Source organism: Ambystoma mexicanum, chromosome 4q, assembly GCF_040938575.1.
Source record: "Ambystoma mexicanum isolate Mex_15411 chromosome 4q, UKY_AmexF1_1, whole genome shotgun sequence".
Taxonomy (NCBI): Eukaryota; Metazoa; Chordata; class Amphibia; order Caudata; family Ambystomatidae; genus Ambystoma; species Ambystoma mexicanum.
This window is the reverse complement of record NC_090928.1, coordinates 533,808,579-533,827,780: the sequence shown is the minus strand read 5'-3', so window position 1 is coordinate 533,827,780 and position 19,202 is coordinate 533,808,579. Positions and strand designations below refer to the sequence as shown.

General features: G+C 43.7%; 1 protein-coding gene across 2 annotated transcripts in view; it reads right to left on the bottom strand.

The window, feature by feature from the left end:
* The window catches only part of ARFGEF3 (ARFGEF family member 3), a 1,236,769-nt gene that overhangs the window by 412,937 nt on the left and 804,630 nt on the right, over window positions 1-19,202 (bottom strand). For both annotated transcript variants that reach the window (XM_069608078.1, XM_069608079.1), the window contains exon 21: window positions 17,982-18,127. In XM_069608078.1, coding sequence (XP_069464179.1) covers window positions 17,982-18,127 — 146 coding nt within the window. The remainder of the gene's footprint in view (window positions 1-17,981; window positions 18,128-19,202) is intronic.

Sequence of the window (19,202 nt, the reverse complement as noted above, 5' to 3'; positions counted from 1 at the left end):
CTGGTGTTAGAGTAACAGGGTGCATCTTTATATATGCAAGCTTCAAACATGGAGAAAATGTTATCTAGTCATTATAAAATGTAGGGTTCCCAGTCAATTGGTCGAAAAAATTTGGTCGACAGGACAATTGGTCGACACCATTTGGTCGAATGCCAAATGGTCGAATTTTTTTTTTTTTTTTTTTTGGGGGGGTCCCCCCCCCCAACCCCCTTTTTTTCTATTTTTTTTTTTTCGACACACGAAAACCCACAAAACACATATATATATATAAAAAAAAAAAAATTCGACCATTTGGCATTCGACCAAATGGTGTCGACCAAATGTCCTGTCGACCAGTTTGCTGTCGACCAATTGACTGGACACCAAAATGTAGGCCTGTGCTAAGCTATGAACCTAAAGCTGTGTTAAAATGCAAGGCAGAATAAATATTTTTATTCTAAACTATACGAGGAATATTCACAATCCGGCTTTGGAATGTGTCTGGCTAAATAAGGCAGGCTTGCACTATGCACATTTATGTGTTATAGGGTTCTGGCAGCATGCAGCAACAGTGCTAAGCCTTATTTTGTAGATTTAGAAAATGGCTCATGTTTTAAAATGCACACCAGTAAATAACTAGCGTGTGTTTAGAGAGGCTGCACACATCACAATGTTACCATTTTTTTAAATTACAGTTATAAACCTCAAATTATTTAAACCTTTTTTTAGGGATGTGCTTACAGCCAGAATTCTAGGCTGATGTATTAATTACATTATATTAATTTAGACTTTGGGCCTGGTTGGAGAGCACATTTTATAAATGCAACCTTTTCTACTTATTGTCCCTGTTGTCCTATGTGGCCCTGTTGTCCGATGTTTTATAATAAGTACACAATATTAATTCAAACCTCGGTCTCTTGGGACTCATGTGCAGTGTGCTTTCCTAATTGTGTGCCAGGAATTAAAAATATATGTTTGCAACTTTTATAAAATATTGACACTTTTGCAAATGTGTCACAGATCAGACTGGCGGTTGAAATTTTTAAGGCTGCCAAGAAACATTGTGTTATATTTGGGCTCAAGGTGTGCTTGGTTGTTATAAAGGCTTAAGATGTTGAATATTGAGATACAATGGATATTATAATCCATTGATTGTATATGGTTGGAGAGCACATTTGATAAATGGTGCCTTAGCTACTTATTGGGCTTGTTGTCCTATGTGGACCTGTTGCCAAATGTTTAGTAATAAGTACATTATATTAATTTAAACCTCTGGCTCTTGGGACTCATGTGCAGCGTGCTTTCTTAATGCCATGAATCTAAAATATATATTTGCAACTTTTATAAAATATTGACACTTTTGCCAAAGTGTCACAGATCAGACTGGTAATTGAAATGTTTAAGGCTGCCAAGAATTGGTGTGTTATATTTGGGCTTGAGGTGTGCTTGGTTGTTATAAGGGTCTTAGATGTTGAATATTGAGATATGGTGAATAACATAATCCACTGATTGTATATTTTGTATGTTCTTTATAGAAATAACTCAACAATTTAGATGTTGCAGCAGGCCGCTTCTGGAAAAGCAGCCTGCGCATGTGGCTGTTTTGAGAGCCCAAGAACAGTGCTTGTGGGACCGTCAAACCATCATGGTCTCTGTGCTGTTCCAGCAATGTGTGTTGTATGCGGACCCCGGCAAACGGTGGACACTGATGTCCTGGACCTGGGCTGGAATTTGCAAAAACGAAGTCATGGGGAAATGGATCCAGGAATGCCCATGGATGCATCTGATGAGTTCATGCAAGCATCAAGGATGGATCTGCATAGCAAGGATTTATGGAGTTTGCCATTTGCTAGTTCTCAGAGGGCTTCAAGCCACAAAGGCCTGGGGTGGCCACCGACAATGGAGAATGGCTTTTGGGCTAGTTTAAGGAGCCCCAGCAACAAGGGTTTTGTAAATGACTCGAGAAAGAAACAGGGTTATTGGTCGCCAGCACTAACCGCAAGCACAAGGTATAGAGGGGGTGATGGCACCCATTGCTTCATCATGACCAAGGGTTATACACCAGAGGAGCTGCTGCTACCAAGATATTAATCAAGGGGTGCTTCAGCTAGTGGTTATTATCTTCAGAACCGGAACTACAGAATCTGAAGCATTGTTTTTGATTCATCTTGGTTGTTGATTGTAAAGGCCCAAGGAATGTCTGGGGGACCTGAAACGTGGAGCTGTTCTTTTACTGATTCATTCAAGGGGCCCGAGGAATGTCTGGGGGGCCGCAGCGTGGAGTTGTTCTTTTTATTTATTAATGGGCTACTGGATTGCCTGAGGCCCCAACAAGCAGAGTTGTTCATTCATTGTTTGCAAACGGGTGTCATGAAATGGCTGACAAACGGCAACCCGATGTCTTGTTCCAGGTGTGATGGGATGCTATATGCAAAATGATTTATTAAAACTTCTAAAGCTATGTTTTGTGTGATATACAGAGCATGGGTTTCATACAGTTTTCAAGAGCTGTATCATGTGTTTCATTTACAGCTTCTAGCTATGAAGAGGAGGCCACGCATTTCATTTGTAAGTGTTTACATAGCGCGTAAACGGCAAATAGACATGTGCAGATACAGTAATGTTTTTTTTATCAACTTCTAGACGATTCAAAGGCTAACCACCCGCTGTGATTTTACCTCACCCGAGAAGCTCTCAATTTCATATCTGTACATGTTTAGTCAATGCTCAAGTATTCGTCATTATGGATACAAGACAACAAGACCCCTTTGCATGTGTGATAGCTGGCCCTTATAGCTGCGGCAAGAGTTGTTTTGTCAAAAAATGTTTAGAAAGTGTGCATACTGCGATCGTAGTTGTACCCGATAATATCATTTGGTTATACCGATGCTGGCAACCACTTTACAACACCTTGTAACAGCAGTTTAAACACCTGTGGTTTGTAGAAGGTATGCCCGAAAGTCTCAACAGTGATCGTTAATTGCCTTCGAGCACGGCGAATATTATTATTGTGGACGATTTGATGACTGGGGGGGTCAGAACACCGAAATAGAAAAAGCTTTTTCTCAATATTCCCATCATCGCAACCTAAGCATTTGTTACAGAGCAACAGATCTATAACACTAAACGCTAGTTATATAGTGTTATTTAAAAACCCCTGTCATAAACAGCCGTGATAGCCCACCAGATGTATCTGAGCAAAACGCATTATTTCCCAGAGGCTTTTGAAGACGTGACCAGTAAACCCTGCTGATATCTTCTGGTTGATTTAAAAACAACCACTCTAGATGATTATAGATTGCGCACCAATATATTTCAGCTGGGATTACCCGCTGCTTATAGTCCAAAAAAAGATATCTAAAAAACAACATTAAGTGAAATATCCCTTCAGTAGCCGGTTGCGCTTTCACCATGTTGACGCGCATTCGAAAATTGCACTGCTGAAAATGCTTGTATATGCCACTCCTCAACAACACAAGGACATTCTAGTAGTCTAGCTGCGGCCTCTGACAATTTGGTGGCCGCTATTTCGGAGATTGCTCAGAACACTTTAAAGGGACACGTCCCCCTAACACACCATGAAATAAGTGTGTTGAGAAAGATCATCATCAAGAAACTGAGCAATAAGTAAATATTACTAAGGGCTAAAAGAAAAGTGGTCTTGCAGGCCCGGTGGGTTCATAGGATCGCTCATAGGCATAGCCCTACCGCTAATCACCAGCTTGCTCAGGGGACACTAATGGAACACACTCATAAAATGTATTTGGAGGACAAGCGCCAGTTAGAAAACCTGACCACTCCCACACCAGCGCCGAACTGGGAAATACGAAAAGTTGTTACCATGCGTCTCGACTCGGAAATGAAGGATGTTTTAAACAGATAGATTTAGCGGCGCATGATAAAGTGGCCTTATATTTGAATATTCTGCATGAATACTTAAACCACGCCCAACATAGCGATGCTGAGAAAAACAAACTAACTTCATACATGCTGCCCAAAGAATCTAGCAGTGTGAAGACTCCACCAGAGACAGATCTGGTTATGGCGGATGTGGTAAACACTCTTAGCCAACGCTATAAATCTAACGTGGAAATTATTGTTACATAAGACAGAACTTGCAAAGGATGTGGCTGTGTGGACCGATAGGGGAGAGTTTATTTACAAAGAAAGAGTTTTAAGGGGTTTGAACCTGCACTATCTAGTATGGGGTGCTACAAACCGACACGCCACTGCTACAATAAATGCCCCCATCAGTTGGAGCGAGTTTAGGCAAGCAGTCGCTGATTTAAATATTCCGGCTTCGGTCATGGGTAATGTCAGCCAACAACGCCTTCTGGAGCGGCTAAAAAATTGGGGCTCCCGCAACTTCTTGCCAATAACACATCCCATTAATCAACCCTTTAAACAGTTCCCGCTCCTCCAGCCCTGAAAAGGAATGGAATACCAGCTGGTTTCAGGAATTTGTACTCACCCCGGTCATGAATGACTCCAAAACGTTTAGACCATGCCGAACAGGTCTTTATGTATATTCGAATAACGTGAGCGCTCCCATTGTTCAATGTATACGTTTCTTCTTTGGGATATTGTGGTATAACAATTTATTTTCTTTATGGATTAAATATGTCTTTTTTATTAATAAATGTTTTCAGTTCATAAAACTAACTGCTTCTTTATTTATTATGTTATATTATTTACTATCTATAATAAGGCACACACATTGCTTGTTTTAAAAAGAAAAGCAATTTTATTGATACATATATCACTGTATAGACGATCCACATTTACATTTTTGACACACTGTAAACACTTTGCAAGATCTATACACATTATATAGCGTTGTGTTAACAAATCTGGTTACCATTTGATCGTTTTGCATAAGATTGCTCGAACACATTTTCAAAACAGCCGACAGCGATTTCTATTCTGACATTTGACTGATAACGAATATACAGTGTTGACTGCAGGTCATGGCTTTAGAGTCTTGAACCAGTACAGTTATATAACGTACATACTTTGCTATGCTTCTTACATAGTCCGTTACAACTCTGGCATATATGGGGTGTTATGGGAAGTGCCCCAAACTGTCAAACACATCACCCTTCAGCCACAGAGCTATCCAATGTGTTCCAGCCCGGGCAAGTGGATCGGTGTTCACCACCAGACTAAGCGGGCAATTTCTGGGTAGGCGTCCGGGACATGTATCGATGGCATACACACCATAAAATGTTTTCCGAGCGTGTCTATGCTTGCGCAGAAATCCTTTTATCTGTAGAGTATCCATTAAATATCAAAAAGTATGTTTCTTTGTACTTTGATCTCGAGAATGCTATCAAAAACACTCCACACTAGCAGGGACAGTGTGGCGGGTAGGTTTCTTTCAAACTTTATTTCAGCGCATAGGTTTCCAGTCGTCATGTGTTTAAAATGTCTCACTAATGCGTTATCGGGTCTTAGATCAAAGGCCCGTAGGGCATAGCCGAGAGCATATTCGTTGCGAGTGAATGAAACCGGTACATCACTCATGTGCTGTCCTGTGACAGCCACCAGACCCATGTATTCTCTGATTAGGTTTGGAATTCTGAAATTAGGAATATATGCTTTGGCAGGAATCAGCACACAGTACTTATGCAGAGCCTCATAGTTCATGTTACAGTGTTTGAACTTGAATGTATTTTTTTGTATGCCCCGCTGAGAGCCATTGTTTCAGCAAATCCCATAATAATTATTTTTGGGAGCTGCCCCAGAAATAGGTTGTCTTGATTGGTACCCCGGCTACCGGTAGGAATTCTGAAGACTTTAAAAGTGACTCTCTCCACAGGATACTTTACGTTAAGATATCTGTAGCGCCTCTGCATGCGCCAGTCTAATAGTCGGCGAAACACTTGCATGTTTAATGAATAAACTAGCTGATATGATGCAAAAAGTGTCAGTGTTTCTGGATAGTTTCACTTTAAGATCAACGCCGTTGATCAATAGTTTATCCTGGAAGGAAAGGGCAGCCTGTAGATGGACTAGTAAATCGAATACTCTACTGGTTCTGGCGTGAAGGGATCTCTTCACAAACCTCTTGTTATCGCCCTCCAGAGTGGTGTTATTAAAATGTCCTGCATTGTCGTGATAAAAGAGGCCCACCAAGAGCTGCTTATCCAGGACATCTTGGCCATAATTTAGTATCTCTCTACATAGACCTGGTAAGCGTACATATTATCACTCTGCGTTATCATAACGTCACATCCACCTGGTTGAACACGGTGGCTATCGTGTAAGCGATCATGCCCACTCATTCTGTACCCGCGATGTCGGTTCCATTCACCTTTGTTTACAGGTTAGATGTAGCAGCGTATCATTCATATCCAGATACATATTGGTCATGCCCGATACAAATAATTCTATGGGGTCCAGGGGTGATAAAGCCGCAAGAGGCGAGACCTCAATAAAGAAACTGTTATCGATGATGGTTTAGGTTGGGAGTACGCTAAAGAGATCAAGCTCTGATACTACACATTCCCCGGAGGACCCGTGTAAGCAAGCCATTGTTCTTTGAAAAATATCCCACACTTGTGTCTCTTAGAAATAACACGCTTCTTCTTTTTACCCAGCTGTGTGCATCATGCTTTTGATCGGTTTTTCCTGGTGGGTTTCGGGGACCATGCAGCAGAGACACTGACCTCTTCCTCTTAATGCTCCTATGTGGTTTATAAATCAGTCCTGATCCGTCCTGCCCCTACTTTTTCAGTTTGGCGAGCCGCCCCGCAACCGCTGTTGTCACGCTTCCCTCAACGTCTTTTACAATATTGCTGGCTGACGTTTTCATGTAGAAAGGGCATCTAAAAAGACTTTCAAAGATACCGCCGAGTCCCACCCTATATATTACGGATGTTCCGCTAAAATATAGCCGATAGCCATAACCAGCCTGGTTCATATAATATTCCATATAGGCATCGGGGGCTCCATATTTCTATACCACCGCCATTATAATGCTGTTTAATTAGACTTTCAGCTGGAGCGGTCTAAAGTGCAACCGCAGCCAGATGTTTCTGTATTTGTTCAAACTGTCCTTGGTCGTCTCTTATCTGTATGCTGATGGTGTCAAAATGTTTTTTGCACACAGGGACATAATCAGGTATATATTGTGTTGAATGTTCACAATATCATTGTTGTTCTCTTTAATCTCCATGATTCTAAGTAGCGGGACGTAGCTATCCCCCCACCCTTTGATACTCACGATACCGCTGTAAAGCAATAAACTATGAAAAAAACCTGTTAATGACGGTGCATGTATTATCCAATGGTAATTTACTACCAATGTGTTGGACAGTCCCCAATATGTTGCGCATTTTTCCCACTGTTGAAAACCTATCAGATGTGTCTGGTCCCTGTAAAAAAACATTGCTCTGTTCCGGGTCTACGTGTAGCGTTGTATCGCCCTACTTTGGTATACTTGGATAATGCCCCTGAGGAAATCTGCCCGGCCATAGCCGCAGAGGGTTTGCTTATTTTATGATAAAGGTGGCTTCTCCGGGCTAGAGTATCCCACAATCGGACATACTGAACTTCAGTGAGCGCCACCACCCATTGATTCTCCAAATGTACGGGGTTGGCAAGATTCACAATAAAGTTGGATATTTTGTTGCCTGGAAATGTCTCAGCTGAGGCGTTGCTGGGAAGCATTATATAAAAATTTGCAGACTCCATTTTGAAACCATTGTTACACCCAACTGTTGAATTGGCAGGCCACCCCAGCCATTTCACTAGATAGTGCTTCTTGACACAATGACCTTTACTCTTTATGACATTTTCGATGTTATAAACTAATTGATGGTCTTTACTGACTTTTTGGATCTCTTCCCTGTAAAAAACACCTTCAACAACCTCCGCCGAGGGTAGCACCTCCACATATCTACGGGTGATTTTAGCCATAATAAATCACCAGAGCCGTGTTTTAAAGGTACGTATAAAATGTTCTGCAATAGAGGCTTTAACTCCAGAGTGTGTAACAAAGTGATGCACCCTCTGTTGCTTTAGAAGATTCTACAGCAGCTTATTTAAAATCTCTTTACCAGCATCTGTCTGTAGTTTTGCGAGGACTCTGCCTTTGTTAAATATGCGCATTAAGGCCATCACCATGCTGTGGGCCGTCTTGATCTTTAAGGCCTCAATATAGGTGGATTGTGATATAACGTCGATGACGGCTAGAATATAGCGAAAACCAGCGTTATCTTCACGGAACTTATTAAAATCCGTAAAATATGCCTGCCATTGTTGATCGATAACGCATACCATGGTCATTCGCCGTTTAAAATTTTTGTGCGCCGGCTTGTGTAGCATATAAGCTTCCTCCCTTCCAGCCACGTCTTGACTGCTCCCTGTGCCACCTTCTTACCATCGCTTTGCAGTTTACGGCACAGTCTGTCAAGCCCTCCATAACTGCCAACACTTCCTTCATCATAATATATTTTCGACAGGTTCGGGCCAGACTCATAACAGCTCAAAATAAACACACAATCAGTTTTTATAAACAGATTTTTATTTGCATTTAAAACAGAAATTTGTATTCAATATATATACCCAATAAAACACTAAAGCAATCGGCCCTGTTATAGATTTCATAATACATGCGAATACCACACAAATGCATTGCTTGCCGCAGCTTTGTTAAGCAAGTATGTTACACTCCATTAGGTGCTCATTTATATGTACATTATTGTCAAAACTTGATTGTAGCGAGGAATATGAATACCTCCGTCCCCAAGCCACCAACAGCGAGATACAAGATACTTGCTGTTCGAGGATTAGGGCCACAGGTGAAGAAAACAGGAAAACCAGGTCCTCCAGATGGCTGCTGAAAAGAAAATGAGCAGGTTAGGGCAAGGTTTAATTTCTCTACAACCAGAATCTGAACTGACACAAAGCACCTACCGGAGGATGGACACTGGGTTGCTGTACATGAAGTGATGAATAGGGTGTCTCCACTATGGTTCCTGTTAATTGGTGGGCTCACTAAAGGAGATGCAGAGCCTAGTCAACTCACCCACAGCACCTGAGTTGATGCAGCAGCAATCTGAAAGAGCGTGATTACTGAGGCTCGAGGAATCAAACAGCAGTTCAGCAAGTGAATGGAAATCCAAATGCAATCTGTGGAAACAGTCCGTGGTCGAAGACAAAAACAGAATCCTGACGAGCCAGAAGGGATAGGCAGTTGCAGTCCAGAGCGAGAATCCGTGGTCAGAGTCGGAAGAAAGCAGTTCGGTCCGAAAGCAAATGTAACCAGAAGGGAGTGGCAAATCAATCCAGGCAAACGAAGTCCGTGGTCAGCACAACAAGAAACAAGGTCCAACAAGGTCCGAAGCCAAACGCTGTGATAAACAGCTGAGAAGCAATGATTGTACAAGAACCGGCGTTTAAATGCCTGTTGCTGCGGTCACGTGATTACGGTCTGTGCATCACGTGATGGTAGCATGGATTGTTGCCATGAGAGCGGACGCGGAGGCGCAGCGTTCTGCAGCGGCATGTCCGTAATTCCGTTGCCTGGGCTGGTGCTCCCAATGAACCATGTCGGACGGGCCCCCCGCCGGATTGCTCCTCGTGGGAACCAACACCATGGGAGTTGCCACGGGCGAGCCGCTGTCCGGGAAGGTAGGCGTAATCTGCCAAACCTTTGGTGCTGAAGGTGAGCGGCTCGGCGCCCATAGGATACTGTGGTGAACTTATGATGGAGGGGGCGGGACCGGGACACAGTTCTCCTGCAGGAAGGTTTTAGAGAGGATGAGGCAGTGTTCATGACATTTATCCCCACCCAGTTGGGAACTGTTTTTTCAATGATGTTTTTAACACCAATCGGACACAAGCATCTAAACTGCTTCATTTTTAAAAGAAGGTTATTTGCTGATTACATAGCCCATAATGTTTTAGATGTGCATCGTTCAGTTCCTGCACCAATCATTATATGTGTCAGGGGTTGTGTCAAGCACATAATTTCTCCAATGCGTTTAGGGCTCAACACAAAACATATTTTAATTAGCGAATTATCCGCGTAAGATATTTCCAAACATTTGTGAGCATCCTGCTGGGCATAATTAATTTTATGGCTGTAGCACCATCTGTAAAAGTGTTGTTTTAAACACGCCCCAGTCACTATAGACGTAATCCCCTGGGTGGCACGAATATCAGCGCAAAGAGGAGCTGTTGTGGCCATATCGGTCTCCATTAATGTAATACATTCCTTACACAGACTGTTATCTCCCAGGCTTTCAATTAGTTTTGAACAACAAATGCAATGAATAATAGGATTGCCTCCAAGACAAACGTGTTGCACCCAAGCTATCCTTCCTCTATCGTCATCTGTCGTCATTGCTGTACCCGCATGTAGGACCATAGCTTCTGTGAGAAACTTGAAGGTGTCTCCCTAGCTAGTCCCTGGGGATCTGTCATCCAGGTGGCCAGGACACGGCCATTGCTATTGGATCCAATTTCTGGGGGTGGACCAGTGAGGGAGGATCACCTGGATGGGGGTGTCCTCAGGGAGTAGAAGTGGGACACCGATGGGTGAGACGCAGTATCCCCCTTCTTTCAACACCTTTTCCCTATCCTGCCACGTAGGATATCCAGAAACACTGCCCCCCGCCTCTTATCCGACACAAATCCTTTCGCACACCACGAACGACAACGGACTAACACTAGAGTCTTTACCTGACATGTCCCAATACAAGGGTCAGGCAAACTCGGGCAATAGACCAGAATCACACACACTTGACAACCCTTTCTCATCCCACAGGCATAAAAGTTGGACCACTAGAGAACAATACGAGCAAGGCAGGCTGCCCAATGACACAGCTATCCAAGCACAGCAGTTGAAGAGGAGGAGAAAGGCGGCGAGAACTGAGAGGGTGACAAGGAGAGAAGCGACCTTGCCCTTTCCATCCCAAGCCCGCAAAACCATCATGGAAGAAACCGTAAGACCGCAAATAACCAACGTGTGTTGCAGCAGATGTCAACGGAGCATGCCTTTGCTGATAAGCAGGACAGAGAGAGACGCCTGCTACCGTGGTACGGTCCTTGACTCCAGATACAAGAAAGAGCAAGCGGTTCATCACGGCCAGTGAGTCAAGGGACGAGCCGATAAGAAACCTAACTGTTTTGAATGAAAGCCGCAAAGTAGCAATTTAAGGGAAGTACAAAGTACTAGTGCTTTAGGGGGACAAACCAACTGCAAGGGGTCCAGCCCCACATGAGTGCTCACTCAGAGACTGTGGTTAACTTCGCGTTTGTTGAAACTATTGATACCAGAAGGGATTAGGAAAGCCGAAAACAGAAGGTCAAAGTGGTCATACAGGGGTCCAGCAAAATCCTCTGTACAGTCGCAAGTCTTTGACCAACAAACCATTGAAAAGCCAAGAGGAGCAAATCCCACTAAGGTGAAAAGTTGAAAGAACTTTTAATCGTCGGCAAGAGTGAACCTGACCGAGGGATGCCGACTAGAAGGGGCAAAGCATGATGCCCTAAAGAACATTAGAAGAACAAGAGTGACCCCAATGGTTGGCTGTCCATTGAGTGTTGTTTAAAAAGACATAAGGACTTGACCTGTGAAAGTCAACAGGTGAACTGTTTGTGAAAAGCCAGAGTGAACTCGACAGAGGGAGGCTGCATCTTCGAAATAGGTCTGAGCCCAGCAGAGGGGCAGCAAGGTGTCATGGTTCACAGCATAAGGGAAAGTATACCTAGCAAGCAGCTTCAGTCCCTCTTGTCCTACTGCGCAGGTGGAGGTTGCCATGGCCCCTATGGCAACACTGCGTGCGTATGCGAGCTGCCTCTACAGCTAAACACTCACGTCAGGTAGGATTGCTTGCTGCTATGGTTACCTGACGCGAGGTGCCACTGCAATGCTGAAGGACTGCTGGGGCTTCTATAAAGAAGGACTCCTTCCGGTTGTCAGCGCTTCTAATTGAAGTTGAGGCTGCAGGGTTCAGACTGCTCGTTTCTTGCCCTGCAAACTACCTCGACTTTGTTTTCCATTGATGTTTGTATCTGTTTCCTGGAATCTGTATTGACACTATCTGCTAATCTGTTACGCAGCAAACAGACTCAGTTTGTTACACGGATTGCTACGGCTCCCTGCCCCTTGATCTGAACTTGGATTGTTTCCCGGACTGCATTTGGATTCTTCTTGGCTTTGGTTATTTTTTGGTCTCTTGTTTTTTCTTGTTTTCTATTTTTGGATTTGGCAGAATACTGCAACATTTGAAGAAAAAGACGCCTAGCAGTATACTGGTGCCTGCTGGAGTGTAACTAGAGCGTCCTCGGGCCGCTCTGGTTAGGTCCCTACTAATATTTCCCCTTTAATATTTTATTCTCCCCACCACTAGCTGGACACAGCTCATACTATTGGAGTCATCCTGGTTATTCTTTACCTATTTTGGGGATTCCATTCCTCACTGCGATAAGGGGGAGAAGACAGAGCATCACCACCTAAGAATAGGATAAAAGTTTTTTTTTTAAACTTATTTTTATTGGCATTTTCGGTATTAGAACATTAACATACCCCTCCCCCATTGACCTCCCCCTTCCCCACCTCCTTGCCCCCTCGAAACCCTGCATGTCATCGGAGATAAGTATTCTATGTAGAATAGTTCGGAGTCTATAGTATGTCCAGTATTCTTAGTCTCTGGGGCACGACTGATCGCAGTAGTCTTTGTGTAGGTAGTTCAGGACCACTTCCCATAGATTTTTGAATTTTGGATAGTCCCCTTGGATAGTGTACGTTACCCATTCGAATGATGTGTAGTGCCAGATTTTAGCTACCCATTACTGTTTATTGGTGATTGAGGCCTGCTTCCAGTTTTTTGCAATTAAGGAGAGGGCCGCCATGCTCAGTACCATATTCGCCTTCCTCTGTGGCTTGGTCTCGAGTATGTCGCTCAGGCCCAGCATTGCCTCCCCATATGCTCTCTGTATATGAGGGCCACAGATGGTTTTCATTTCCCTGTTGACCGCCTCCCAGAAAGGTTGCAGGATGGGGCAGAACCACCAGATGTGGAGCCACGTGCCTACCTCTTTGCACCCCAGCCAACACATCTCGGAAGTTGAGGGGGATATTTTATGAAGCTTCTCCGGTGTTAGGTGCCATTGCACCAGCACCCTGATTTACATTTCCCTGACTTGCATCCCTTTCATTAGTTTGGGGATTCGCTGCCACACTTCCCACCACTGTTCTTCGGATATCGGAAGGGGTGTTGTGTCCAACCATTGTTGCGTATAGGGCCACTGGACCTGGCTCACTGGGGTGGTGAAGATTTTGTATAGTTTGCTGATCATTTGTCTGTCACCTGTGTTAGACAGCAGGAATTTTTCCAACGGTGTGAGTTCTCTGGTGGTGGATTGTTTCATATCTCATGAGGAGAGCCAGTGCCACAGTTTGGCATAGCGTAACCTATCTTCCTCCCTCAATCCCATTGTTTGTTTGCACGTCAGAAAAGACTTAACCTCCTGCCGCTCCATGATGTCCTTTGCGCGGGAGCAGCCTGAATCTCCCCACCTAGCATATGCTCCTTTTTCCATCCCTGGGGTGAATTGTGGATTTCGGAATACGGGGTGAACGGTGACAGGTAGGATGTGACCCTACTGGTATTGACCATTGCATTCCATGTGTCCCCCATTAAGGCCTGTAAGCTCTGGGGCACCAAAGGACCTCGTCCAGGGGTCTCCCCACCACCGCCCTGTCCATCCTTCGCCATATGCTGTCCGGGTTCCCTTTGAACGAGTCTCAAATTACTCTCAATTGGGCCACCCTGTAGTATATTTGAAAGTTTGGGACTCCCATAACTCCTGCCCCTGTGTGAGTAATCATGACCTTCGAAGCCACTTTTGGTCTTTTCCCTTGCCAGACGTAGTGCTGCATCATTTTATTCAGAGTTTTGAAAACATTTTGGGGACAGCCGTGAGGAGGGCCTGAAAGTAGTATAGCGCTCTGGGGAGAATTATCATTTTGACGACCCTGTTGCGGCTCATCCAGGAGATGTCAAGGAGCCTCCTCTCTCTCACCCACGTTTTAATTGATTCCAGCAGGTGGGGGTAGATAGCTTGATACATATCCTCAAAATTGCTGGTTATGGTCACCCCTAAATATTGGAGGGATCCCTCTGCTCTCGCGAAATGCCCTGTGTCCGAGGTTATAGAGGACGTATACCCTTGTAGAATCATTAGCTCAGATTTTTGGTTGTTAGTTTTCAGGCCAGCCACTCTGCTGAATTCCTGTAGGAGTGCCGTTAGCTTTGAGAGGGAAGAGCTCATGTCCGTCAGCACAACAAGAAGATCATCTGCGAAGGCCATTGCCTTGTGTTCTTCCCCTCCAAAGTTGATCCCCTTTATTGCTCTTTCCTCTTTCCTGTCTGATTCTAGCAAGGAAGGGTTTGAGGAACATTGCATATAAGACCAGTGACATGGGACAGCCCTGCTTCGTGCCTCTGGTTACCCTCATCTCCCGAGAAAGTTGCCCATTGATAGCCAGTCTGATGTGCGGTGCTCTGTAGTTAGCTTTAAGCAGGCGAAGAAAGACCAGGCTGAACCCCATAGCCTTCTCGGCATCTAGGGCTAACACTCCTGCCCTCAGCCCACCGCGTTTGATTTCTCTATCAGGCGGGATATTCGCCTGATGTCGTCAAACGTTTGTCTCCCCGGGACAAAGCCAGCTTGATCTGGGTGGGGGAAAAATGTTTTAGCGTCCAAACAATCAGGTTTGTTCTGTTACCCTTTTCACCATAATTATAAGCATTCCAATTCTAGTACCAAATCCCATCCTCTCTTACTTTACACCCTGGTGCATACCAAGGCAGTATAATTGCTCTTTTGCTCTAATCACTGTCCTGCCTGTGGTTTAGAAAAGCTAGGGTGGTGCTTGGGAAAAAAGGTCACACTGTTTCAGGAGACGCCGGCTGTACAGGGTTCAAGTCAGAAGGGACTAGTACACCAGTCACTGCATATACCTCGTGAGCATACAAATAAGAACCTGTGGTTTGCGGTTTCAACACCGGGGGGAAGAAACATCACCCAAGTGAAATCGGAAACAGAAGAAACTTTTTTGTTTATGTTTGTTAAGGAATCAGGCCTCGAAGGCAAGAGACTTTTATCCCAAAAAGAGACTTAACCATCAAAGGTCTAGATACATAAAGCTGAACTGTCGTCTTGTGCTAGGAAAGCTGGAGAGACTGCTGTGCTCAGGAGTCCCACCTTATCCCATGCTCCAAACCTGGGAAGGGAGAACCCGGTCACCACATCCCGATTTATTATTTGGGAACACTTATTTCTTTCTTGTGAACCCTATCCCACGCTCTTTCTATATTCAGTTGTAAGGATTGGCAATAGTATTTTTAGTATAGGCCCTTTGATTTTGACGATATACTACAAGAACTGCCTTATTTTTCATTTGATGGTCGAAGCTTGCTCCCATCGTAGATTTAGGTTTCGATTAGGCATTTTTCCAACATGCATACAGTTTAATAAACACCCTTGAACTGTGATCACTTGTGTCTGTCTTTACTATTGTCACCTTGAGTTCCTTACGCTTCATAGTCCTTGTCTTCAGAGCTCGCATTGGCCGCAAATGGCTGCTCCACAACCACCTGAATAGCCCCTGTAAAGGTCAAGAAGTGCTGTGTTTTCCAGCTCACCACAAAAAGCTATATATCCGGGTTGTAAAGCCCGCCCCCAATGCCATCACAGCCTTAAGCCATATCAAAATGATATTAACATTATTAAGGTTGTATCAAATGCATGGACATAAAAATAATATAAGTTATTTTCAAGTTGTTATCGAAATGTGCGCCAACTTTATATAAACATAATATAAAGTACATTTAAACATTATTTAAAGTCTCATCAAATGTCCACCAATTTTCTATAAAAATAATGTCAAGTGCATATAAACATTATTCAAAGGCTTATCAATAATATATACATAGCCAAACCCACTCCAGCATCATCAATGAGTCACCATGACAAAAACCTAACATTCGCAGTCTATCTCCTCACAGCTCACTTCAACCTCCAAAAGGCAGCAGCGCACACGAGTGCTCCCAGCCCACATTTTTATATAAATGTTATATTTACTTTATATCAAATCATCTCAACATCCTATTAAACTACAGAAACACTTTATATAAAAAATATACATTTTATAATGTACTCAACAGATTACATTATACTCCTGCGAAGATTGCCCGGTTTGCCCCAAAGTCATCTAGCGCATGTATCAAATGCAATGCGGAGGACGCTGATGCACTCCATATTTACTGTAAATGGCCCAAGGTAACCCGATTCTGGTATGAAGTTGCAGAAGTGTTGCATACATGCACGGGTGTCCCCCCACATTTGACACTTCCCAAATATCTTTTTGGTGAGATAGGCAAGATAGCGGTAAAACTCAGGCGACTCTTTAACCAGAGCTGCCTGTTGGCCAAGAAATGCATTCTCTTAAGATGGAAGTCCAGCTCATCCCCAGACATTAAAATGTGGATGCGAGAAATGACCTACGCCAACGAATGTGAGGAGGCCTATGTGTCTTTGTGTTGCCATGCTGCAGACCGAAAAATATCTGGGAGCCGTTCCGGGTGTACTAAACTGCAGAGAACACTTTATATTAGTACCTGGCGAGGGCGCAATCAGAATGAAAGAGCCATTCTGATTGGCCCTCGCCGAGTCGTTACCAGGCCGGGAATCCCTCTGTCGGGATTCCGCAGCCTCTTAGCCAATGAGGAGGCTCGAAGCGGGGCCATCTCCGCTCCGAGCCTCCCCGGCTGAGAGGCTGCCTTGGCCCCCCGCCAGGGACTCGGGTTAGTATATTTTTTTTTATTCACTTCCCTCCCTCTGCTCCCCCCCCCCACTTACCTTCTTGTTAATGCGTCCCCGGCGGGGGACGAGGGAAGACTCCAGCCGTGTGGACACTCGGAGCTGGGCCATCCCCGCTGCGCGCCTCCACACGGCTGGAGGCTTCACTCGTTCCTCACCGTTTTTTTTTTCTACCCCATCCCAACCCCACTTACCTTCTTTTTGATCCTTTTTCGGGAGTGGACGCGCTGGTAACACTTGTGGACTCCGTTTACCCTTTCCATGGTGGCGGCCAGTTTCTTTCTCATCTTTTTTTTTTTCTCCCGAAACGCTCCAGCGTTTCGGGACAAAAAAAAAGCTTTTAGTGCCCCGGTCACGTACATAATGCGGGCCGGGGTACTAATAGCAATATGAGCCTTGCGGCGGGGGCATTACCGAGTCAGGTAATGCCCCGGGGCCTTCGGTAAGGCCCTCGCTTTGCTCGGGGCCTATACCTATGGACCCCGGGGCATTAACTGAGTCGGTAAAGTCCCTGCCGCTCGGATCATATGCTTAAATAATGTCCAAACGAAATTGGTATGCAATTGATCATATGACGTGAATGTCACCTACATGTCTCTGTACGTATTCCTCTGGTCGATATATAAACCGCAACTCTGTTGTAGACTGTTTTGCAAGTATGTATGTTTTTTATCGCACTGAACAAAAAAAGTTTTTAATAAATAAAAATATATATACATTTTATATAAAATAGTAATCTATGATGTTAATTTTATATTCATTTTATATCTTGTCTGTATCAAACCATATCATAAGGGGGCGGGACTAAGCACACCTACGGGGCGTTCCCATCCTGTCAAAAATGTAACGCTGCAAAAAAAAGGGGGCTCCATTAACTACTCCACTATTACGAAACATGGCCACAATTAGAAAGGTGATGCATAAGTATCAGCGTTCAAAATTAAAGAAAACATGAGGAACTTAATAAAAATGTGCCATGACTTTTAATAGTCCTTTTTAAATTAGTGCAATATTAAAAAATAAATGTCATTAAGGTTCAAATCTGTTCTTCCAAAGGTCTGACATTTCATATATAATGCAGAAAAGTGAAACTTCCCAGCATCTTTTAATCGAACAGTACAGAACTTCCTCAAAGCCATTGCAGTGCTTCTGTACTATCTCACCTCTACCAAGTGAGGAGCGACGAGGCTCCAGCAGCGCATGAAGTGAAGCAGGGGGCGGGATTTACTTCTTACAATCCGAATCATCACATCCCCGAGGCGAAATAGATGGAGAGCACTCCTCCTGTCTTGGGTGGATTTAATTTCCCCTGAAAAGGAAGAAAATAGAACAGATCGTTAAGATTCAGCAAAATCTCCCTAAAACTTTTCCCAGATATTAAGCTCCATTTCTTTATATAAATGACCTTTTAATCTGGGGTTATTTGTCAGGAGTTTTTAAGACTACACAAATCCTACCTGAATTTTTTGACAAGTACACTAAAAGATTAATTATATGGCACCAATGTGATAGCAAAGGTGCAGGATAAACAAACCGGTTGTATATATGAATGCTGAAATACAAAGCAAAAAGGCCAGATAACAAAGCTTCCTGGCCTGCTGCTCTGTTTACAGGCACTTGTCATCCGAAAATGTTGGTTTTACGACATTAAAACTTTGTTAACCAGCATTTCCTTAAATAAAGAAATGAGAGGTTCGGTTAATGGAGCATTCCGGTTAAAAGGTTGTTGGATAACAAAGTTTCTACTGTATTACCTAACTTTCTCTAAAGACTGCTTTTTCCACCATGACTACAACTATTCTCCTCCACTACACACTTTTTCACACTTTTCCACCAACTATATACTTACAACTTCCTTCTACTGTATACCCTTGTTGACCTTCTTGTTTGTCTAAGGCAAGTCACACATATGAATAACTTTTCCACAATCAAAAAAGCTTAAATGTTAAAAAGGCAACTCCAGGGTTTGTTCCTTTGCCTAACCATTCAAGTCATTATTGATGATCCTGGAGTTCAAAACATATTTCATAAGAATTTTGCGAACTCCATTTTTATTCATTGCAGAAATAAAAAAATGCATTCTCATTTTGATCCTGTTGGTATGCAAAGGAGCAGAACTATGTTATCTTTGGAGGCAGATCATTACACGCCTAAGGGCGCAACCCTAGTGAATGCTCCCCCCTTTACTTGCAGTTTTAGGGGCCTTCTGGCGTTCACTACCACCCGGCTCCCTCCCCCAGAAATTCTCACCTCGCCAGTCAGATGTCTGAAATCATTCTCACTGCCCCCGCAACATCCATATGTGAAAATGTTTCGAATGTCGGCTAATGAGCTATCTATTGTGTGCTTCAACATTTATTCCCTTTACAATTAAATGTAGTAAT